General features: G+C 36.8%; 1 protein-coding gene across 1 annotated transcript in view; it reads left to right on the top strand.

The window, feature by feature from the left end:
• igdcc3 (immunoglobulin superfamily, DCC subclass, member 3) overlaps positions 1 to 23,955 on the top strand; it is a 74,299-nt gene that overhangs the window by 34,030 nt on the left and 16,314 nt on the right. The window contains exons 3-8 of the mRNA XM_015384568.1: positions 2,080 to 2,224; positions 2,317 to 2,447; positions 4,026 to 4,163; positions 6,564 to 6,722; positions 13,088 to 13,253; positions 22,091 to 22,338. Of these exons, the coding sequence (XP_015240054.1) occupies positions 2,080 to 2,224; positions 2,317 to 2,447; positions 4,026 to 4,163; positions 6,564 to 6,722; positions 13,088 to 13,253; positions 22,091 to 22,338 (987 nt within the window). The remainder of the gene's footprint in view (positions 1 to 2,079; positions 2,225 to 2,316; positions 2,448 to 4,025; positions 4,164 to 6,563; positions 6,723 to 13,087; positions 13,254 to 22,090; positions 22,339 to 23,955) is intronic.

The following is a 23,955-nucleotide window of genomic DNA, read 5'->3' as shown; positions in this document are numbered from 1 at the left end:
CAACAGACCCAATATGCATGAGGCTGGCTGACAATTAGCTTAATCATTGAAAGTTTGAGTGAGAGTTTGAAAATGATAAAAAATTGTTAAACCAGTGTGGTAAAGGTGGCCTGGTGCACAGTGTTTAATCACCTGTACAATAAAATACAAATTGCTATGGTGTTTCAGCTTTTTTGGGGTTTTTGTAACCTTTGCCATTTTGCGTTAGCCTTTCACTGGACAAAAAGGGCTGGTATCTGGGAAGATACAATAAGATCACAGTATATGGATCTAGCAGGTATCCGGAAAATATCCGGACAGATGTGATCTTTCAAATTTCCTTTAGTGTAGACATATATATTATCTCTCTGGATCTGTGTGTTGTGAAATTATGTCATTTTTTATTTTTTATTAAAGCCTGAAAATGTTTTCTGTCATCAGACAGACTGAGAGAGAATTGTTTTAGATTTGAAATAGACAATACCTTGGACAAACATTGCATCAAGCAGGACTAAAAAAGAGACAATATAAAATATTAATAATTAATGTAGATTTTCTCTACAATGACTAGATAATGCAAACATTCTGCTTAAATATTTAGCATTTAAGCAGAGAGGTTTGCAAAGAGTTAGTTTCTATCATTTGTTTCTCAGTCTTATGTCTCTCCACTGTCTCCTCACCTTAGCCACTACAGGCATACAGACATCCTTAGTCTAATTCTGCTAAAGGTCTTTCCTTGTTTGAAACATGAGGAAGGCTTTTTTCCATCAACACAGTTTCTAAGCAATACACAAAAGGAAACTCTTGTGTTTTTCCTCTGTAATATAGCAAGGTCACGACCCTGCTATATAAAATGCCCAGATATGACTTATCTTATAATTTGGTGCTATATAAATGTATGGAATTAATTTTCATTAAAGCTCCTGACATCCACCCAGGGATCTAAGGTCAAGTCATGTTGGAGAATGCCGCTCCTCTCATTAAGCTGTGTGAAATAATTACAGCGTTAAACTTTGATATAGCGCTGGTGCCACTCTGCTTTATAGTGTTGGCTCTCTATGTGAACTATTTCTCACTAAGTTGTCTGCTTTTATCTGCTGACCTTTTATCTGCTTTTATCTGCTGACCTTTAAAATGCACTCTAGTTTTTCTGTAATTACATCTAAATTAAAATAACCCACCAACACTGAGATACTTTAATTAATGTCAATATCAATTATGAGAGTCAAAGTATCAACTATTGATATGTTAAGGTACAGAAAAAAACATTTATTTTTAAGCACAGTAAACAAGCTGTTATCTGAAAGGCAAACAATATTTCAGACAGTAAATAAGAATGCTTATTGCCATCTCTTCCTGAAGCTAATCAATTAATGTAGGCTACATTAAGGAGCAAGAGGTTATGAAATAATCAGGGTTCTAGATGGTCACGTTGTAATAAAGTAACTAAGGGAAATAAGTCGTCCTTCGTCCAAGGTAATTATGGCTGACATTTAAAAGAGGCCACTCCTGTTGAAGCAGGTGGGAGAACTGAGTGAGAGGAGAGGGGCCTCTCTCTAATTGAGTTTGCTGCAGGCTCCAACTTTGATTATGCTTTTCTTTTTCAGGGAGTAGATATGTGAAGTGCAACTGAATGAAGCTCTCAGTAGGGATATTGATAGTGGTTTTATTATATAGTAAATCTAAATTTGTGCTTTAAGTAGAGATCCCTGCCTGCAACAAGGTGTGTGGTAAATGTAAAGGCTATGCATTATGAAAGAAATTTCAAATTTGAGCTTGTTTTTTTAAAAACTAGGTCATTACTAGCAGATGATAAATATAGGTTGCTTTATCTATATTTGTTAAATACGTTTTTGTTTTATTCAAGTCGAATGATTCAGTAAAAGAAAGCTTTTACTAAATTAGTCTTATGGATTTTTGGTCTCTGCATCTTCATGTAATCTCATTGAGATTCTGTAATACTCAGATCAAGACTCTACGGGGACCATGCCATCTGTTGCAGGGCTCCATGTTCTCTGTAATTACAGGTGCTTCTAGCTCCGGAGCTTTTTTTTATAACATTATGGCCTAAAGTCCCATTCTGTTTCTCGCTCTCTACAGCTATGGCAGAGTTCCATGTCCAGCCAGAGTCAGTGCACGCTGAGGAGTCTGGTGTGGCTCGATTCCAGTGTCAGATCCATGGTCTGCCAGAGCCGGTCATTAGCTGGGAAAAAGACAGCCGCCCGGTGGACACTACAGATGAGAGGTTGGGTTGAGCATGGCCTGAGGCTTTCTATAAAACAGTGGGACATTTCATCAATGTGCCTGACATTCTTTTCTACTTTCTCTCTTTTTAAGGTATACACTGCTGCCAACAGGTGTCCTGCAGATTACAGGGGTCCGTGAGGAGGACAGTGGAAAGTTCTGCTGTGTGGCACACAACAGTGCAGGAGTAAAACACAGTGCAGAGGCTCTGCTAACAGTTTCAGGTACTCATCAATTACAGATTTGTATCCCACCAACAATGTTTCCTTCCCACTCTATATAAACCCTCCATGAAACAGTATATCCTGTTAAACCACTTATCATATGCTCAGGCGCTAATTCCCCACTAAAGTCCTTGTAATGGTCTCCATGGAGATTGATGCCAGCATTTACCAAATGTATTCACCATCTTAGGAGATACGACCTTTTGTCACATTAGATATAAAAATGTCTCTGTGTTGTAATAACCAAACCAATGCTTATCTGGAATGAAATAGAAGATAAAGGATTTATATATATTTTTATTACTAAATGCATTTGTATCGGTTTGCATTTAGGCTCCTTTAGCAGGAAAGCCATTATTAAAACAAACCGCTCAAGAGGGAATATTTCACAGAGCCCACTCCATCATCACCTGGCACAGTTAAGAGAACGACAAGTGTAAAATATGCAAGACATGGTCGTCCGTATTGACTGACAGGCAACGAAACAAATAACAAAAGAAGTCACCAAGAATCCCAAAGCAACTGTGCCACAATTCACAAACCAATTGGGAAGAAATTGTTTGACTATATATGGGACGCCATTATTATCATTTTTTATCTTCATATCGAGCATTTCATCACACACACAAAAAATAAGCGTGGTCACACCAGGAAAAGTATGCCATTTTTTTTCAGAACTGATCAGGATTGCCACATATGTACAATTAACATTTCTCATGACTTGGGGTGATTTGAAACATGTTGGTGGTGGCACCATCATGTCAGAGTCATTTTTCAACAGAACAAGACCTTTAAACATTGCTGATTTAGCAAAATCATATCCATGCATTAGAATTACCGATCCGTCAGCCCTAAATCCTGCTGATAATCTGTTGGAAGAATTATTAGCTAATGTTCAAAGAATAGCAAACTACTTCGGATGGTAAATCTGAAACTCTGGGGGTCAATTACCTACTTTACCTCCAGCAGATTGGCATTTATATTTGCTTTAAAACATTAAGCAAAAAATGCATCAGATGCATGACATAATTTGACAACCATGTATTTTTTCCTTGACTTAACAGTACTTTGTATCAATCAATCAAATAATATTTAAAAAACTATTTTGGTTATAAAGTGAGAAAATGTGAAAGTGTTAAAGTAATCTGAAAATTTTCAAGAAAGCAGAACAGATCGTACAAATAAATTAGAATGTTATTGAAAAGTTAATCTACTGCATAACTTAATTAAGTGAAGCATATTATAAAGATTAATTACACTAAACTAATTTCAAGCTTTTGTATCCTTTTAATTATGGTGATTTTCTGCTTAGGGCTAATAGAAAACATGAAAATTAAGATTAGAAAATGTCATCAGACTAATTAAAAATACATTTTTGGTTCAGAAATATGGACATCAGGAAAATTATGTTTAATACCTGCTTAAAGAGTGTGATTTTCTAAAGGTACTTTGAATTTGATCCAGGCGCCTAATGAGAAGCATGTGCTTATTCATTAAACATGATATATGATAGCTGTGCACTCAGCTAATCCCCGAAGAAGCAATTAAAAATCACAAAGCTATATTATTTTCTTGCAGGCTCCCAGTCGTCTGTTTACAAGGAGCCGGTGATTTTGGTCGGCCCAGAGAATCTTACCCTCACTGTTCACCAGACTGCCATCCTGGAGTGTGTTGCTACAGGATACCCTCGCCCCATTGTGTCTTGGAGCAGATTAGGTGAGTTAAAAAAAATAAAAAATCAACAAAGCACAGAAAGGGCTACAGAAGTAATACATACAGCATATCTTTATTTTGAAGAATTATCTGCTAAGGTGAAGTACGTTTTCCTCAGCTGGAATGTGAGAGGCCACGTCCTGGTGGATTTGTTTATTCCTTGTTGCCCACCGTGTGTAATGCAGATGTGTACACAGAATACATTTCAGAGAGTAAATCTTTTGTGTATACACAAGGCAATGAGACTCAACAATAAGCCTAAGGGCTAAACATTATGCTTGACTCTGTGCGGATAAATACGTGCTTCATCTCATGAAGTTGAACCTCTCTTCGAAGCACAGGCGAGCCTCTGAGTAATTGCCACGAGGTGCTGAGCCAGATACAATTAGTTTCTCCTCCATACATGTTTTTTTTTTTACCTTTACTATCACTCAGAGTCTGTCTGTCAATTTTCCGATGTCCTATCTGTTTTCTTTAACTATTACACAGTCTGTTTTCCTGTCCTAGATGCAAATTGCTGCCCCTCCCAAGCAGTCAGCCGTAATCAGATTGACAGTATTGCCTTACCTAACGCTGCCAGAATGAAATGCTAACACGATGGGATTTCTGTGTATTAGATTACAGCAGGGAGGCCTGGATAAACTGCATAATGAATCTGATAGTTTCACATCCGTCACTCCTTAATGTTAGAGTTAGTTTGTTGCTATTCATTGAACAGCGCCGCCGCCTGCTAGGTTGTGCTCTTTCTTTCCTGACACTAAATTAATTAGTGGCTGGTGGAGGGGAGGTGACTGAGAGGAGAAGGGGAAAAAGAAGGAATACATGCAGCTCAGAGCAAATAAAAACAAAAATGCAGCCTTTACAGTGAGCGGGGTGCAGAGTTCCCATGGATTGTTAGTTCTTTCTCTACTTAGATTATAAAAATCAAAGAGGAAGATAATTGGACACATAAAAATTTATAAAACTGTGATTTGTTTCACAAAGAGTAATTAGCCAAATACATCAACACAGATGAAACACTCTACTGTAACATTAGCACATTTTAAGGACATTTTACAAGCTTTATAAAACAAAGTTAACACTATTTGGAGCAGATAAGACTGTCCTGAAACTCTGAGAAAGTATCAGTGATAAAATCAACAAACAGCCTGAATATTATTTGTGACGGAGTTTTGTAGAACATGGTTATACCTCTTTCACACTGGCCGAAAAAAAAAGGTTTAAACCCGGGAACAGTCCATTGCATGGCAACACAGAGACAAACCATTCACAAACACACTCACACCTAAGGAGAATTTAGATGAGCCGATTAAGCTAACAGTCATGTTTTTGGATTATGGGAGGAAGCCGGGGTACCCGGAGAGAACCCGCGCATGCACAGGGAGAACATGCAAACTCCATGCAGAAAAACCACCAGCCAGGAATCGAAGCCGGATACTTCTTGGTGCAAGGCAGCAGTGCTAACCACTTTTGCACTGAGCAGCCCCATCAGCACACATCCACAACAAAACAAAATAAAACTTAATTCTTAATAAATAAGAATAAGTTGATTGGGTTTGTTTTCCTTCAAAGCACAGGATCAATGTTTTGTATCATTTTTCTATCAATCTGAAGTTAGCAATCTTGGACTTAAAAATAAATGAGATCTGTATCAAACCAAGCATTTAAGTCATGTTATTTCATGTAGCACACATTTTAACACATTGAATGAAAGCTACAGATAGAAGACATGGATGAGATTAGAACACCACCTTAGCACCATAGCTAATATCAGAGGCAAAACAAACTCATCGTTGGATCTGACACTGCATATAGGGATCAGAAGAAACAAGTGAGTTTATCATACGATTGCAGTAAACAGAGGAAGCCACGGATAATGTGAGAGAATAGAAGATAAGTGTAGTTTTTGTATCCAAAGTTAAAAAGCTAAAGCTTTCAGTATAAAATTGTACCTATGAATTAAATAAAAAAATTCTTACGGTTTACTGAAGAAAATAGAAGCCTTATTGCTGTGAAAAAAGAAAAAAAAATCACAGTATTACAGATATCAATGAAAAGCAGTTCATAACTGGAAGCCGCTGCTGTTAAACACAAATAAAAACTCAGTGACCTTCCTCCTTGCATCTGTTGTATCAGCGGCAGCATTATAATTCTACACCTCACTCACTGTAAAAGCTGCATCCTTGAGGGACAGAAATAGCACTCTCTCTGTCAGCTGGTGGTTGTATTTGTTTATGATGTTTTGTCTTTTTTTCCAATGCTTTTAAACCTTTTTTAATCCTTAGTGCCACACACACACACGTTAATCCTTTACAGTTTATAATTGTATGGTCAAATTACCTCACCGTATATTTACTTCCAATCTTTGTGAAATGCTCTCGTTAATCTTCCATCTCTGATCAGACGGCCGGCCCATTGGAGTGGAGGGAATTCAGGTGCTCGGCACAGGAAACCTGATGATCTCAGATGTTGGCGTGCAGCACTCTGGTGTCTACGTTTGTGCTGCTAACAAACCAGGAACACGCGTTCGCAGGACAGCTCAAGGACGGCTAGTAGTCCAAGGTGAGTTCTGGATAAAACGGTTTTTCCTTTTAGTAGCTCCTGATTTTTTAAATGTGAACGTATAGCTAAGGTCACACAAAACCATATCACTCAGATTCAGGCTGCATGATTACTATAGCATTACCAGAGCCTTTTATGCCTTAAGCCGAAGTAGTGTCTCAACCATGATAAATATGACCTCTGTGCGACAAGTGTGCTTCATGTAGGTGTTCTTTAATCTAAATTTCTGAGCTAGTGGGTGGTTCCAATCTCTCAAACTTACCTTTTTTTTTTTTTGCATATCTCTACCGTAAAGGAAAATGCAGTCCTGTCTTACTCTTTTAAATACATTTACTACCAGACTATAGGCAGAAGTAAATATTAGATTTTTGTGTTCCAGGTTGTTTAAGATGCATGTCTGTATACAGTACCTCTAACAGAAGAGCAAAAAAAACATACTTACATGTTATTTTTTATAGCCAACCCAAATCATTAGCTGCAAGATGCAAATCTTTAGTGATGGCCAAGCTGAAATGATAAACTATATGGGTAATTATTGAGCATTACCCATCAATCCATTAACATTAGCTAACAAAAGATTAGTAGGTAATCATATCTGCAGGATGACATGAACAAGTCACTTTTCTAAATCACTCTGTAAGACTGTATGTAATCACTCAAACACAGAATGGAGATAAGAGCAGCTTTTAATAGTTTTAGCCATTAAACAGGAGCATTCTATCAAATACAGAGCGTTGCATTTATGGAGTTATGTTTGATTCCATCTGTTATGCAAAATAGCTTTTTTCACATAGTGAGAGCAAAAAGCCTCTGAGTGATGAATCCACCTGACAGTGGATGGCTGGTAAAATAGAAGTTTTATACTGAGAAATGTTGATTCTATGAACATAGAAAGAAGAAAAGCACAACACTTTTAAATTATTTGAGGGAGAAAAAAAAACATTAATAGCATTCCTTGTGTAATTATTCTAGTAACTAAAAAAGATACAATTCTTCTTTTATAACCCTTTGTATCCATAGCTTTAAATGACTTATTTTTGTTTTTCCCCCTAAAGTTCTCATAGGATATTCCCTCACTTTATAAAGTAAATATGAGCCATGTATGAAACCAAATGATTCATGATATAGTAGATTTTATTTCTAATGAAGATTTGCTTATTATGTTTTTCAATGAAGAAAAAATGTTGTTCCTTATTGAAAACATATAATGCCTGCAATTAAAAATCTTTATATTCAAAATTTTTGGGAAAGAATTACCTGGACTAAATAATGTGAGTTCAATAAATAAATAAATAACTGCATTTGGTTTAATATATTTGTGTAAGTGTCTTATCATAAAATCTGTGTGAATTTACTCTATCAGGGGTTTTTGTGGTATGCTGCAGTGGTTATCAGAGAAATTAAGTGCTGTATTACTTCCCACATCAATGTGAAAACAAATGGCAGCATTTTAACCCTTTGAGCCCGGCGGCCCATCTTACACCTGCTCATGTTGATCTATTTATAGAAATGGCCAGAACACAGTCATGTGGTGTTTCATCCACATGTCTTTCAAAATGGGCCTTAAAAATGTCTAAAACATGTTTCATCATTGAAAACTAGATACTCAAACCTTTGCAAAGAGGGGTGGTGGAGAGGTGATTGTGCGACCATTTTAGGTGATATAACCGGCATGCGTTACATAGGCTTACTCTGTTATTCTTATTTTCTATTCAGTTTGGTGATATTATTGGTAGATTTCAATGTAACGACTGCTAAATCTTAGGAGCAAAGTCTCCAATAATGTAAATCAGCATATTAGTCTGGCCAGATTCCCTTTTATGAGCGGAAGAATGCATTCGGCACGATTTGGCCACTTTTGGCAACACTGTGCCAAAATTACATTTTCCTCCTAGCACACTGCTCACTTAAACCTTTGTGGAACAAGCATGCTTCAACTTCTTCAGTCCGAATTTGCTTGAGTTATAGTCAAGATGTGGATCTATAAAGTTGAGGGTTCAAATGGGGTTTGAAGGTGTTTTGCAATGTTTATTTTTGAAAACAAAATTGGCAAGGCTAAATATTTTTCTTTGTTTAACCACCTATAAATCAGACATGGTGACATTTAAAATAGTGGTTCCACCTGAAAAATACTCCTCAATGCCTTTCTGTCATACAAATACAAACAGTTGTATTTCCAATTTATAGTTTGGGAGCTGTACTAGGTTTAATTCAAATATGTAATTTCAGGCTGAATTTGCTTCTAAGATCCTTTGGGCTTAAGGGAAAAAGCATTAAAAGACATTAAAGCTGAATTCTCCCACAAACGGTTACATCTGTTGTTTTCTTATCCCTCAGTCCTAATCACTGTTCATGATAAGAACTAAATGGGTCCTTGTCCACAGCCTTGATACCAGTTTGAAATCATATTTCTGACTGTAAATAAGGGAAACTTAAAGTAAGAAGCTATTTATGGTTCCCATTTCCTTTTACATACTTCAACTTTAAATGAATGACATGTTGAAAATGTTCCAGTTTCATTGTATTTATTTAATTGGGACCATTAGGCCTGCAAAGAAATGTGTAATTATTATGACGCTTTCATGCCTTTTAAAAATAAGGTTGCTTTATTTCATCCGTATTTGCAAATGTACCCTTTTCATTTTGAATCATCTGCTGTCTTCTATATGGTTATGTTATTGTAGGCATTTTTTTTCTCTTTTTATGTTTTTTTTTCCACACCCAGGGCAGCCTTCTCATTGCATTTCACTTAGAGCAGATACAGCAAAGACCTTTGTTTGTTCAATCGCGTTTAAGCTTACAGCAAGGTCATCTTTAACAGACATTGTGTTTATGTGCTGTAAAGGGAACTGTATGCATGTCTGAGTGTACTTTTATTCTTTCATAAAATAAACATTAAACATTTGAAAACTCAAATTAATAGTTAGCCTTCATCCCTTTGGATTTGCCTCGTTATGTACCACAAAAAATGGTCATGATCGTTTGCTGTTTGTTTGTTTTCGCAGTAATAAGGACTGTTCTTTGAAGGTGTTTGATGAAAGCTAAAAAAGATCAATGTTTTTAACATTTCTTACATGTAATGGAGCCAGGTGTAGGTGGCTGTGTGCATTAATTGTTAACAATAAGGAACCAGCCAGCCTCTGCTTTGCTCATGCATTGATCAAATGAACCCCACTTTGCTTCAGCCCATCATGGTATTGATCCTGATCGATATTTCATTTCATCAAGCTGTCAACTCTAAGGCACGCTCCTACCTAGCTGGGGACTGCATCTGAAAACTATAGATGTTGATTATCTGTCAGTTCTTTTAGTTCTTGTCAATGATTTGTGAAAACAAAGGTGTCCTGTTAACTTCAGACAAATATGTGTCTTAGTCCTAGTTTAATATGAGGAAACAATATTGCACGTCTTTGAGGAATTGCAGCATTTGTTTGTGGAAATAAGGCAGCTGTCACATCTGTGGAAAGAACGTTTCCTATTCTCTTGTATTTCCTATACCTATTTAAAACACAAGTTCAGCAGTCTAAAACATGAAACTCTAGATGATTGCAGGGCTTTAGCATATCAGCTTATACACTTCCTCAGAAGTCATGTCACGATAGACTTAGGCTCATTTTTTATATAAAGAGAAACTGAAAGAGGAGACAAACTGTTAGGGCCGGCAGTGAAAAGAAAGAGCAAGATGGATGACTGGTGCAGATGATCTGACCCACACCTTTAGAGGTGCAAATCAATATCATTCTGCGCTCCTGCTGATCTCTGCCTTTGAGTAGTCAGCTTACAAAAAAACAAAAAACTTCAAGTGAAAAAAATGCCTATAAGGCTTGAAAGCAGAGAGACAAATGAAAGAAACATCTCATGCTGCAAGCTTCCTCCTTAATTCAACTGCCTAGAGGCACCTTCGCTTTTTCATTGGAGGAGACGGAAAAGCATCAGATAATATTTGGTGTAGGAGGGAGGGAACAATAATAAAGGTTGAACAACTGGGAGGAAAAACAAACAGGAATCGAAAACAATCTGAACAAAGAACAGAATACTGGCAAAACAACAACAATAATACCAACTATATTTGTTGTTTTGTTCTTATTCTCTACTTTTGATATTGACAATATATCACTTGAAAATACCAAAGTGTTCGTATAATCAACCTTGTAAAGACAGTTTTTGTGCAATTACTGTGCCTGCTGAAGTAAATGATGCCCCTGGCTCACTTCTTTATTGCAAAGGGTTATTGAAAGTGATATTTCTTCATATCTCCAAGATGGTTGCCTCAGTTGTTCTTAAGACAAACCAACATCTCATTTCATCATCACATACTCACTAAAATACTAAATATGTTCATCTTGGATTTTTGCTTAGTGTTAACTATGTGGCTATAAAGAAGTGTAATTTTAACTTCAGCTACAGTAGTTCAAACATATGTTTATTTTATATTTGCATATAGGTACTATATATACTCAGGCTTAGCTTTTGATATACATCCAAAGGTCCTGTTATGTAAGATAAATTTAGTTATTTTTAACCGTTACATTTTCTTTTAAAATGTTGTAAAAGAGAATAAGTATGTTGACTGAATTCCTGCCAGCCCAAAACTATATGAGGGTATTATTAAAAGATAAATTACTTCATGGTACATACAGTAAACTGTAAGTTGGCTGTACGTAAGGTTAGGTTGCATCTTTTTAAATTTTCTACGGCACCAGTGCCATTTATTTAACAAATTAGAGGACACGCAGGTGGCCAGAGAGAAAAAAGGGAATAACATGCAGTTGCTGTACTGTAGGCATGGATTCAAATCCAGGACAGTTGCACTGAAAGCAACTAGTCTTAGACTTATACAAACCTTTTCGTCATTTTGTATGTACAGAGTGTATAGCAGCAGCTCTGGGATGAAATGTCTTTAATGAAAGGAAGAGGAGCACCGATGATCCTCTCTGCTGTTCTCACTAGTCTCCTCACGTACTTCCAATCTGAGGCGCTGCAGCCTCCACACCACCCAATAAGACAGCTGGTCGGGCTCTCTATGGTGCTTCTGTAGAAGGTGGTGAGGATGGGTGGAGGCAGCTAGTATCTGTACATCAGGCACCTAACCCATGGTTATTTAAGTGATGAGGAATACTTAAAGAGATCACTTAGTTGTAAAATAAAATCATCTTTTGTGCAGGTGTCTTTGATCATCCCATGCATGACTATTGTATAAAGCAGTAGTTGCTGATCTATGTTGGTTGTTACTATGCTGAGTGAATGACAGTAAGCATAAGATGCAATGTAATTATAAAAATCACACTCAGAAGAGTCTTATAAAGGAATTTTATATTTTTGAAAAACCAAAACAGGCTTTCTATAAGACAATTTTCCTTTGCATAGTGAGATGTATAGTAATTCATATGCGGTCAGTTTTACTTCTAAGCGTACAGTTTGTGGGCTGTGGGAAAAACGTATTTTTGGTGTGTATTAATATTACTGACCTTTTTTTTTGCAGTCATTCACCCACACTAGGTGTATTTTGCTCTCCTTAGTTTATTGTGTGTTCTGTAAAATATATTTTAGTGTAACCTTGTATTCTTATGAGCATTCTTCTAATATTTTCCAATAATGTTGAGGCCAAAAGTAGCCACAGGCAATTATCCAAAGGGAGCAAAATCACATACAAAAAAACAAAAAACAAAAGAAATATGTAAGATATTTTGGAGATATTGCAAACTAACACTATTTAAAAGTCTGCTTAAAATCACAAAAATAAGAAGCAGCACTTTTGATTTCATTACCCTGTCAACAGTGGAGTATGAAGCTTATAAATATCTGTTTACCAATGACGCGTTTTTGTTTCACTTGGATAAGATAACGGACTGGGCACTGAATACAGGCGAGGGTATAAAAACTACATAAACATAAAAATTTGATTAAGCAAAGTAATAAGACATTATAAGACATAATTAGCTGAAAAACACATACACATAACTATAAATTATAAATGTGAACAAAATTTGCAATTATTTAAGGCAAAGGATTGTTGTTGTGAATTAGGTTTATGTTGTCTTATATCTGTCTTCCACCCTTCTTTCTTCCCTACTCACACGCTTTTTCTTTTTACCTATTAGAGCATTGATCCTGTGTCTTTCATTATTTAGGTAATTGGGCTTTGCCTTAATTATAGATTTAAACCCAGTATTTACACCTCAGTCCTATACCTTAGGAACTTATGCCTTTCTCACTCCTATTTGCTCTTTTATTCCTACCTTGACATCTCAGGATCAATATCAAATCAATATTTTACATATCTTGTAATCCCCCCATCTTACCAATGTCTGGGGTTTAACCAGTAATGTAGCTTGATTAGATTTTCGATGTCTTTCTTCTTTCAGCTCCAGCAGAGTTTGTGCAGCCTCCACAGTCCATCTCTCGACCAGTCGGCACCACGGCCCTCTTTACATGTCAGGCACAGGGTGAGCCTGAGCCTCAGCTCACCTGGTTGAAGAACGGGCAGGTTCTGGAGCCAGGGGGACATGTCAAATTCAGGAACAACAACAGGTAAAACTAAATATTATACAGTTGTTATATGATGGCAAACCTTTCCTTGCTTAGTTTATGAGTACGGTGTAGATAAAATGTTGCTAGAATTAATTAAGAAAATGTCAACAGCATGTCTCGACTTTAAATTATCTGCTTACCTGATGACATGGAATCTATCAGTGTTTTATTCTATGTAATAAGTAAGCATAAGTTGTTTTCTAAAAGAACTTACTGGAAATTTGATTAAAATAAAGTTTCTTATAAAAGCCTCTAAACCTTTTAATGCCACTTGCCAGTGGTAATGTCAGCTTAATGGTCCTCAAGGTTTATGCCTAAATGACACGTTTTTCATCATCACAGTGTGTATTCAAGGCTCAATCTGGATGCTTCCGCATTCACAGAGCACTAAATGTGCAGGGTCTGAAAAACTAGAGTTCTGCGCTTCATACATTTACTCTTTTTCAAAACCCACTTTACACTATTCATGGCCACCTGAGGGCTGGAGCCTCTTCCATTTATCCCTGGAATACATAGTAATCTAATTTTTTTGTATAACTTTAAACCACTGTATTAAAGGTATGGTGGAGGATGTTCTTTTTCCGGTTGGTTCATCAAAATAAGTGGTTCTGCTAATAATTAGTCATTCTTGTGTTATGTTTATATAAGGCATTCCTATGTGCATTTTCACTTACCAGTGGTGAGTCTGACAGCGGAAAATTTGCAAATCTTCTTTTGGAAAGTAAGCTTGTATAAGCGAACAACAACTTTTAAACAGAGCATGCACGAGGAGAAATGGCCTCATGCACGCTCTCACACGCATTTAGTAGATGTTCCCTCTTTGGTGTGGGTACAGTGTTGTGCATGTGGTCTTTTAAAAAATTTGCTAAAATCCTCCTCTATATCTTGACATTTTCTTCTTTTAGTTTAAAACTGTTAATTTTATGACTATTGCTAAAATGCTAAATTGACCTTTTTGTTGTGTGAAAAATCATTGTCTCCAGTCCACCACACCCCAAAACCACTAAGAATATTAAAAATCAGCTATTTGTTACTTCACAATAAAATAATTGATGTTCTGCTCCTTTTATATACATGGTTAAAATCTTTATCCATCTGTTTTGTTGCCATCCTTTCGCTATCATCCTGAGTGACAATTTGAAATTAAAATCTAAACTATGATGGGGCAAAATAGTTTAATTTTGAAATAAATCTATTAAATGAGACATGCAGAAGGAAAGTACACTCACACTCTGCTGAAGTGAGTGAAAGCAGTAGGCATATCCATTGCTCACCTACATTTCTGCGTTCCAACTTGGTGTCTCCACTCTCTATTAACAAGACAAATGGAATGAGAGAATGTTAAAGGCAGAAAGAGGACAGGAAAGAAATAGATGAGAAAAGCCTGACTGAGATGTTGAATTGAAAGGCAAGTAATAAATGAGTGCCTTGCAGAGAAACGATGAGGCTGCATGAACAATAAATAGGTGAAAAGCGAGAGACTTGAAAGATGGAATCAGTAGTTGGAGCATCACCTTTTTTTCTCTTCCTTATGTTACAGATGACCTGGTATAATATGAATCGCATGCACCACAACTGCCCTCTGTGATCGGTTACAGAGGCAGACCTTAGCTTGAGTTCCCCCATTAGCTAATGAGCTCATAAACTCAGCTGGTTGGCCAAGACATGCAATCAGCTGGGTAGAGAACAGAGCAGCTTCAAGAGCATCTTAAGACTGTGTCATTGAATGGCACAGCAGGAGGAAAGAACATGAAATAATGTCAGTCCTTTTCACAGTCCAGTGTGGTAAGCTATTTAGAATCAGTTTTACATGGCTTTGATAATCTACATTTTGTGTTAAACCTTTTAATGATGGTATATATAAGGATAATTAATTTTTTACCTAGCTAGGGATAAAGGTAAAATTAATTTAAAAAAAAAAATTCCTCTAAAGAACTATAATGGCAAAATGTTTGCAAAGCCTTCTCTGCAGAAAACTTTACAGATAAATCAAATAAGATCAGAAATGTCCACGCTAATAATAGCATCCAAAAAAAGTCATAATATATTTTCTACAAATAACTTATTTCCAAACGTCCAAACCTAGTCACACTAGATGGTTGAATTATGTTCTGACTAATCTAGCAAACTGCAACTCGAGCAAAGTTTCATAGAAACTCACTCTGTTGCTGGAGATAGCATCTTTTTGAGAGTTTTGTTTCCTCACTGCACAAGGAAAGCAGGACTGAAGAGAAAGAGGCATGCATGATGCTGATTGGCTGAGGTGTAAGGTGGGTTGGTGTTCACCATGCACTACAGGCACAGTGAGACGCATGGTGCAAAAAAAATCCAAAGTTAGCAGTGCTATAATTCATGTTACAATTTTTCCATTTATTAATTATGAATCATTTTAGATTTAATACTTTGACTAAAAGGGAGGGCATGGTGGTAAGGTGGTACGCACCTTTGCCTCACAGCAAGAGGGTTCTGGGTTCAGGTTCCGAGGGAAACAAGACCTTTCTGTATGGAGTTTGGATGTTAGTCCCTGTCTGCATTGAGGTTCTCTGAGTTCCTCACACTGTCCAGAAACCGGCATGTTAGGTTGATTAGACATTCCAAATTTACCTTAGTAGAGAGTGTGCATGGTTGTTCATCTTTGCATGTCTTTGTGTGGCCCTGCGGTGGACTGGTGGACCATCCAGGGTGTACTCCCCCTCTCTCCCATTGACTACTAGGATAGGCTTCAGTCCCCCCCCACGAACCTATTAGGGAATAAACGGTTCCGATAATGAATGGATGGATGGACTTAACTAACATTTTTTTTAAAGTTTTAATAACAGAAATGTCTTGTGAATTGATTTACTTTTAAATCATGAAAAGCGACTGCATAGTTACTTAGTAATTAGTTACTTTGACATTCCATTAACCGAGGTACGTCCTGGAATAATTTACTTCTTACTCTTAAGTGCTTTCTTTTTTTAAGGGGTTGATCTGATAATGATATGTTAATAAATTACTCCTGATTCAAATTCGTACTCCATACACTGAAACAACAGAAAGGATGATGCAGGGTTAAGCCCCAGTGACAGTAGAGGAGAGCTGACTTTGTGCTCTTGTTGAATTTGTCGCACCTCAAAAGACCCTGTCACATGTAGTGGCTCACAGTCCCCAACACAAACAGACGTGCTGCTGTGTAAGGCCTTAATTATCCGCCCTGAATGACCAGGTTCCTGTGAAACATGTTTTTCAAAGCCTTTGTTAAAGCTGTTGCTAATTATGTATTTTAGGGCTCACCTGAACTTTATGTCTCCAAAGCAGCAATGCTTGATCAGCCATTCTATACATCCTGTGATTTCTCAACCTAAAAACATAACAACGTGAAAGCCTGCTGGTATTGTTTTAAAGTGATGCTGCTGCTGACAATGGGAAATATTCCATGTGTAATGTTTTAAGTGAGTACATGAGTGACTTTAAATATTGTTCAACATCCGGCTTTCACACTGATCTGGGAGTTTTATCATTTAAATTGTAAATTTTCCCTTCTTTTATGTATGTTCTTGTTTTTTGGTTAGTGTTCTCCCTCTATTCACCCTTGTATCCCTTCCTGCCCCCCAATAAGAAGAACCGTGGCCTAAGCATTGGCCTTGACCTTTGGCCTGCCTGTAATCAGTCATATCCTTGGGCCCTTCCTTCCTTTCAGGCCACAGACAGCTCATTTCTCCCTCCCTACCCCCTCTACCAGCAACTCTTCCTCCTGTTTTCTCTTTGTCCCCATATTTTTCCCCTTTTCACTGGTGCTGAATCCAGAACGTCCCTGCTCCCTTTTGATGGGGCGCCGCTCTGAAACAACAGAGGGTAAACATAGACTAAGCAGCTGAACAACAGACCCCGAAACCCCACTGTCAGCTACCCTTCTGCCCTGACCCACTGCCTCATCCGTCAATCTGTGAAGTGACCTCAAACTGATGAGTAAATGATGGTGTCAGCTTGTCAGGACGGAGCAGCTTGGTTTACGGAGTTTACGACAAGCAAGCAGCCTGAATTCCAGCCGAACACCTCCCATATTCTTTCTTCTCTGTCACTCAGACGTTTCTTTTGTCCTTCGCACATTGTGTACATTCAGAGTCTGATGTTGCATATCAATGTGAGCCGTGTGATTGGAATAATCATTTGAATTGCAAAACTGACCCCACTGAGTTGTGTCTCAAGAGAATAAAACGTAAAACACAGATGTGTTGTTGGTATGAGAGCAAAATTATGGAATGAACTTAATAATTAAATTTAAGAAAGCATTGAGAGGAATTTTAATGAAAGCTTTCATTTTTGTTTAGGCGAGTCATAAATTAACATATGGGTTCTAGGCTGTTATTTTTTTGGGAAAATGACTTTTCCAATCTAAGGTTAGATTATTTTAAAATGACAAAATGTTTATTTTTTCATTTTTTATATTCACCTCTTCACCATCGTTGATCGTGCCATTTGATTAAACAGACACCTCGCTTCATGCATTAAATATGAACATTTGTCATTTATTTTCTCTGAAATGATGCTTCATCAATTCAGATATTATGAATCCCATAACAGAAATACAAGGAGACATTCCCTGGATTTTAAATTTCACCAGGGTTAGTAAATATCACTGGCAAGCGTTGAAGTTAACAACCTTTAAGAACTTGAAAGCCAGAAATTAATAAAAATACATTAATATTAGCTTCTGTTGATAGGAGAAATTTGCACCAAAAACAAAAACAATTTGCCGCTTCCACTTGCTTTCTGACCTACAGCCGTTCAAGCACTCTTATATGTTCCTGTTCTATGTTATGCATGTTCACTTCATTTTAAACCTTATCCTAAAAGTTTTTAAGGCCATGTGTGAAATTTTGCAAGCTGAACATCAGCAGGATATGACCACACATCTGTGACTTGTCACAATGCTTTGAATGTTACTGTACCTTGTCAAATGAAAAGAAAATGTTCTCCCCTTTCTCTACACCCACTCAGGGGGCCCATCAAACCCTGGTGGCACCGGTAGTGATTTCAGTGGGGCCTCCTTAGTTTTCCTGCTCCTCTGGCATCTGTTCGGGCTGCTTGCCTTCAAACACCCCATCCATTGCAGATATAAAAGACTGTCACAAATGTGATGGTTGATTGGCAAGCTGAGGGCTAGTGTACAGCCACCTTCAGGGTCAGAGGTGAGATTGGTTCCACCTCTTTCAGCTGATAACTTTACAGATTGAATCCACCTGGCATCCTGGAGGTGAAAAATAACCGTTCGACCTATTCTTAAGCACATAACTGTGTCCGAGCTCACCCCTTTTGAAAAAGAAATAGAATGATGTAACTCTGCATTATTCTTATTGACCCAGAAACTGAACCACAAACGCTGTTTGAGTCCTGAGATAACACTTTTTTCCATCACATCTTGTCTTAAAATCCAGAAGATGATGAAATGTAACCCTTTAGGCTGCCTTGCTGTTTCTTCTCTATCTTATTTCTTGCTCCCTGGTAGAAGTTTTTGGCATTTTGATAAATTTTGTTTTTAACACATAAAGGATGTATCCTGTTCTTAAAAGAGAGTTGCTTGCCAGAATCTTACTAACAACAGGCAGCGGATACAGGAGATACTTTGTGAGGGTGTCACAAACTTCTGTTTAAACTTAAAGCAAAGCAGAAGCAAATTCAGCTTTTTAACTAAAAAGTATATCTCTGATATTTTTAAATTTCATATTCACCTCTTTTTTCTGGATTTCGATTGGAATTCTGTATAGCTAACTACTTCTCATATCGTTGCTTGCTCATTGCAAGGCTGTTCTCTGCATAACACAGTAAATAATGCAGAAACAACCTTGGCTTAAAATAGAGGAAAGACACATATGAAATCATAGGTCCTCACCTCTATAGGAAAATGTTTTCATATGAGGAATGGTTTGTGTCTTCCTTATCTTAAAACATGTACACATATATACAAATAATTATTGTCTACGTCTGGAACCTGTAACAGACAAACCTTTCATCTAAAAAAAAAATATATATATATATATATATATATATATATATATATATATACCTGGTATGTGAGTGGGAAGACAACTAAGCAGAGATGGAGGCATTAGGACAAAGCAGTATGAGGCAGCAGTTCAATAGAGGGTGGGGGCATATATGTGTGTCTATAGGTACATGAATTCAAATGTGTGCGCAGGCAGATGAAAGGTTCTACTGATGCAGGAAAATGACATTTTTTAAATCCCTGAAATAGATTTATTGGACCTAGGGGGGTTTCAGGAGACAGCGTATGCAGTTTGCATGAGTGAGGACGGTCCATACATTCTGCTGCTGTCTGTCACGCAGGAATTTGTGTCACAAATCTTTTTGCCCTCACTCACCAGAGCACAGGGCTTTGTGGATTTGACAGAAGAAATTGTCCCATTTATATTTTATACTGTACCCTCCACGTCTCCTTAGAGATGATGCAAATATTCTAATTTCATTTGCATATATCTAGGTTTGGAAATTTATGAAATAGCTTAGTGATTCACGGTATTACAAGCCAGTTTTACTATTACAAACACTACAGTAGGTCAGATATATAAACAGATTCTTCTTCTTAAAAAGATAAGGCTGTTTGTATTGTTCTATTGCATTAAAAAGTTTATTTGTGGCAAAAATACATTTGGTTTCTCATAAATTGTTTCATCGTCTTAAAAAGCTTTTTATCAAAGTTTTGTTTTACACATAATTGGCTATAAGATGATAAGAGCTTGGAATAAAAATGAGTGGAATAGGAATGTTATGATAAAATAGATAAAAATGTGCCACTTTTTGCAGAGGAAATGCACCGTGGCAGATATTTAAAAATATACAAAAAAAAAAAAATCACTTTGATAGTATTCACTTGTGGTGACAAATTATCAGGTTTCAGTTTGATAAAAATACAAGCCTATACAACAACACAATATGACCACGCTGTCTGTATGTGTATGTGTGGATGTGTGCGCAATTTTTCAGTGTTGCATATATAAGGTCATAAGTCTTGAGTGTATGCGCAGCAACACTTAGTGATTCCACAAGGTTATGTGACATTCCTACTGGTGGCATTACTTCAACATGATAGATTGAAATGGTCCACAGCTCAGCGGTCCACATTCTGACTCACCTGGAACTGTGTCCTCATGTACCCCAGCATCATTTATTTATTATGGCTGCCATCTGACAGAAACCACAGCCTTTCTACTGTAGTAACACCAATATAGTCTGTTAGAAAATTATTGAATAAAAATCTCAGGGACCAGATTCTACACCTGCAGGTTTTTTAATAGCTTACAGAGCTTTGCAAAAATATTTACACAGCATATGCATTTAATAAGAATCTAAGGTTATATTTGTAGCCAAATTAGTGCAAAATTGTTAAGTAGAATGGAAATGATAAATTGCACTTTGGTCAGGAGACTTGACCATAGTGCTTTACACTACATTCGGTCATTCACCAGTTAACTCACACATTGATGATGGCAAGTTACATTGTAGCCACAGCTGCCCTGGGGCTCACTGACAGAAGTGAGGCTGCCATAACAGGAGCCACTGGGCCCTCTGAGCACCATCAGAAAAATCGTAAAACAATGCAGTTCTATAATTTATTTGTGTTCTCTTGGTACTTTTAAAGGAAAAGTCCAGTCAGCAGGGAATAACCAATGGGTCATTATTTATACCTAAAATTTATACGTTTGCGGTTATATAATGAATTTAGCATTAATCAGTAAAAAAAAAAAAAAAAAAATGTTTTTGTTGCAATCACTGAGCGGCCATTTTACACAAATATAGTAACACCTCACTCCTGACATCTTCCAGCAGTGACGTCACGGTGCGGTAAGGCTAACGCCATTCTGCCCGTTTTACAAGCATAATCAGTGGGAACTACTAGAAACATCTACAATCAACAACAATTATTTAAGATTTCAAGAAGACTACATCATTAAAATTCACCAGAGCTATAGTTAAACTGACAATGCCCACGTGCATGGCAGTTGGATGTTGTAATACATCGGGTAAAAGTGAAAAAAAATTTTTTTGTTATTTCACCTTTCCTTTGTGCTGGATGTTTCTGGTAAAGCACATTCAAATGAAATTACTCTTAATTAAAAACACTTATCATTTATTGAGAAGTATTTAATGATTTCATACTCAAAGTACTTAAATTTCCTTTAAATAAAAAAACAGTAGAACTAATTGTCTTTAGGAAATACTGTAATTTGTACATATAATCCACTCCTTACTTAATATCTGTAAAAAGAAAAGAAAAAAACTCTTCTGTGAAGTACTTAAAATGTTTTAAGCAAAGATTATTGAACACAACGGACAGGTCAAAGGTAAAGTTTTGTGGATTTTTAAAGCAGGACCAGGTTAAAAAGGGAATACTACCCTGTGACCATCTCAAAAAGGATTCTTCTGCTATGGCCTAAGAATTTTGTAACCAAAGCCATGATATAAATTCAACAAGAAATCACCTGCAAATATTGAAAACTGCTGGAAAAACAAGATGAATAGCCAAGAAAATGTCAAACAGATTTAACTTATTGCCCATTTATTTATATAAATATTGTTTCTCACTTATTTTAAAAGATTAAAACACCGTACATCCTTTTACCATTCACATCAGTTATTTGTGTATTTTGGTGCATCAGTTTGTTTTTGTAATATGACAAAATTTGAAAAGGTTCAATGGGTGTGAATAATTCTGTTATCTAATCAAACGAGTTGATACGCAATGTTAATGTAATGCTTCAAATTTTCTGAAGTAAGAACTGGACTCCTCCAACTATTTATAAATATCCAAGCTTCTCCCCTCTCTCTTCCTTCTGCAGCACTCTGACTATATACAGCATCAGTCAGGAGGATGAGGCCATCTACCAGTGCATCGCTGAGAACAGCGCCGGCTCCACTCAGGCCAGTGCCCGTCTCACTGTGCTCTGGGCTGATGGACTGCCCGGTGTGCCCACCCATGTGCAGGCTGAGGCGCTCTCTCCCACCTCCATTCAGGTGTCCTGGAAGGAGCCTGACCAGAACACTCAGGACATCATTGGATATGTGCTACACATTCGCAAGACATCAGGTAAGCCCTAAGAATTGACATAAGATAAATGCTAGGAAATAGGGTAAACAGAATATTTTATATGCCAATTAAAGTTTTTATAAAATATTTTATGTAGTTTTCATTTAATCTACTTGCACAACATTTTGATTTTGAAGATTTAGAGATAATTAAATGTTTACATGGACTTTTTCATTTTGAAAAATCTGATATTTATTGTTGAGCATATAAAAAAATTATCAAATATAAAAAAAAAAAAAAAACTCAATCCTCTAACAAGACTCAAACTAGTGAAATCCATTTTTTTTGTCTTTTTAACTTAACTACTAGAAATGTTTTTGTGGGCTCTTTTATGACAGACAGGTTCTGTTTACAATAAGAAAAGCCATGATTTATTGTGTGATCTGATTTAAAATTTAGAGCTTTAAGTAGTTTTGAATATATTCAGGAAACACTGGTATCCAATCCAGCTGTGTTCTGACACACATGTGGCAGCATCTGTTCAATACAGCATATGTAATTGCATTTTGGGCTACGACAGAGGAGAGGATCAGCAGGGATCTCCTATTTATGTGCATCTTGATTGAATACATTTTATGTAAACGTGAGTTTTAAATGCATCTCTTGCTATAAACTGCCTGACCTATTTTGTCTTTATTTTTGAATCAAAAGTGAGCTAAAAGACTTTGAGTGCAGAGCCAATGCTGTGAGGTCATTCTTTTGGCTGCTGCTTCAGTCTTTCAAATGAGATTTTAATTCTGCTCAGAGCTCGACATGAAGCGTAGGAGGGCTCAAAACATGAGCTGTTGTACCCACACGCACAGAGCCATTTATTGTGTTAAGATAAACTTAGAGGTTGTCACTATACATATAATTTTTCATTTAGTGTTGAATAACCACACAAAAAAATACAAATCTTTTAGACTTTACAGCTGCATTTTGGTTCCCAAAAAGATTGATAAGTAAACTGACAAATAAACACAAACTTCTGGTGTTAAAATCCATTAACTTGTTTGATATATAGCGTGTGGTTCAAGTGATGAAATGCTAGTCAAAAACAACCATCACTATAACTCTAATAAATCTTAGGCACATTGGAAAAAGCCTTATGCAGTTTGTTCCCCCTTATTCATTGTGAGTTAAAGATCAAAGCAATGTATTGCAAAGGGATTTTGTAAAATGGAAGAATGCTATGAAGATATTTCTAGCATAAAATGATGCACACTAGTTATTGGACCATCATATCATGCATCAAATTCAGAACTCAGTCTGTTCACAGCTTTTGGATTAGTGTAGATGTGTGTGACCTCCCATTCCTACAGACTCCTTCATTCGTGAATGTTTTTTCGGTCAGAAATTCTAGTCAATTTGCTAGTCCCTTTGGCTTCGTGGCAGTGCAGCATGATGGACAGTTCCCCTCCATCATCTGTCAGAAATACGGATTGGCTCTGTCTCTGAGAGATGGCATGATAACATGTGTCAATTGATAAAAACTAGATGAGCCCGACAGGAAGTCATAGAAAATAAGAAAAAAAGGGGATCAGGCAAATTTCGAAATAAGAGGAAATTATTCCATGCAATCATTGTGGAAAGGGCTCATGACACATTTTGTAATGGATGACGGAACAGACACTAAAT

The sequence above is a fragment of the Cyprinodon variegatus genome, unplaced genomic scaffold, assembly GCF_000732505.1.
Source record: "Cyprinodon variegatus isolate N-32 unplaced genomic scaffold, C_variegatus-1.0 Scaffold15, whole genome shotgun sequence".
NCBI classification, from domain to species: domain Eukaryota; kingdom Metazoa; phylum Chordata; class Actinopteri; order Cyprinodontiformes; family Cyprinodontidae; genus Cyprinodon; species Cyprinodon variegatus.
This window is presented reverse-complemented; position numbering and strand designations above follow the sequence as displayed.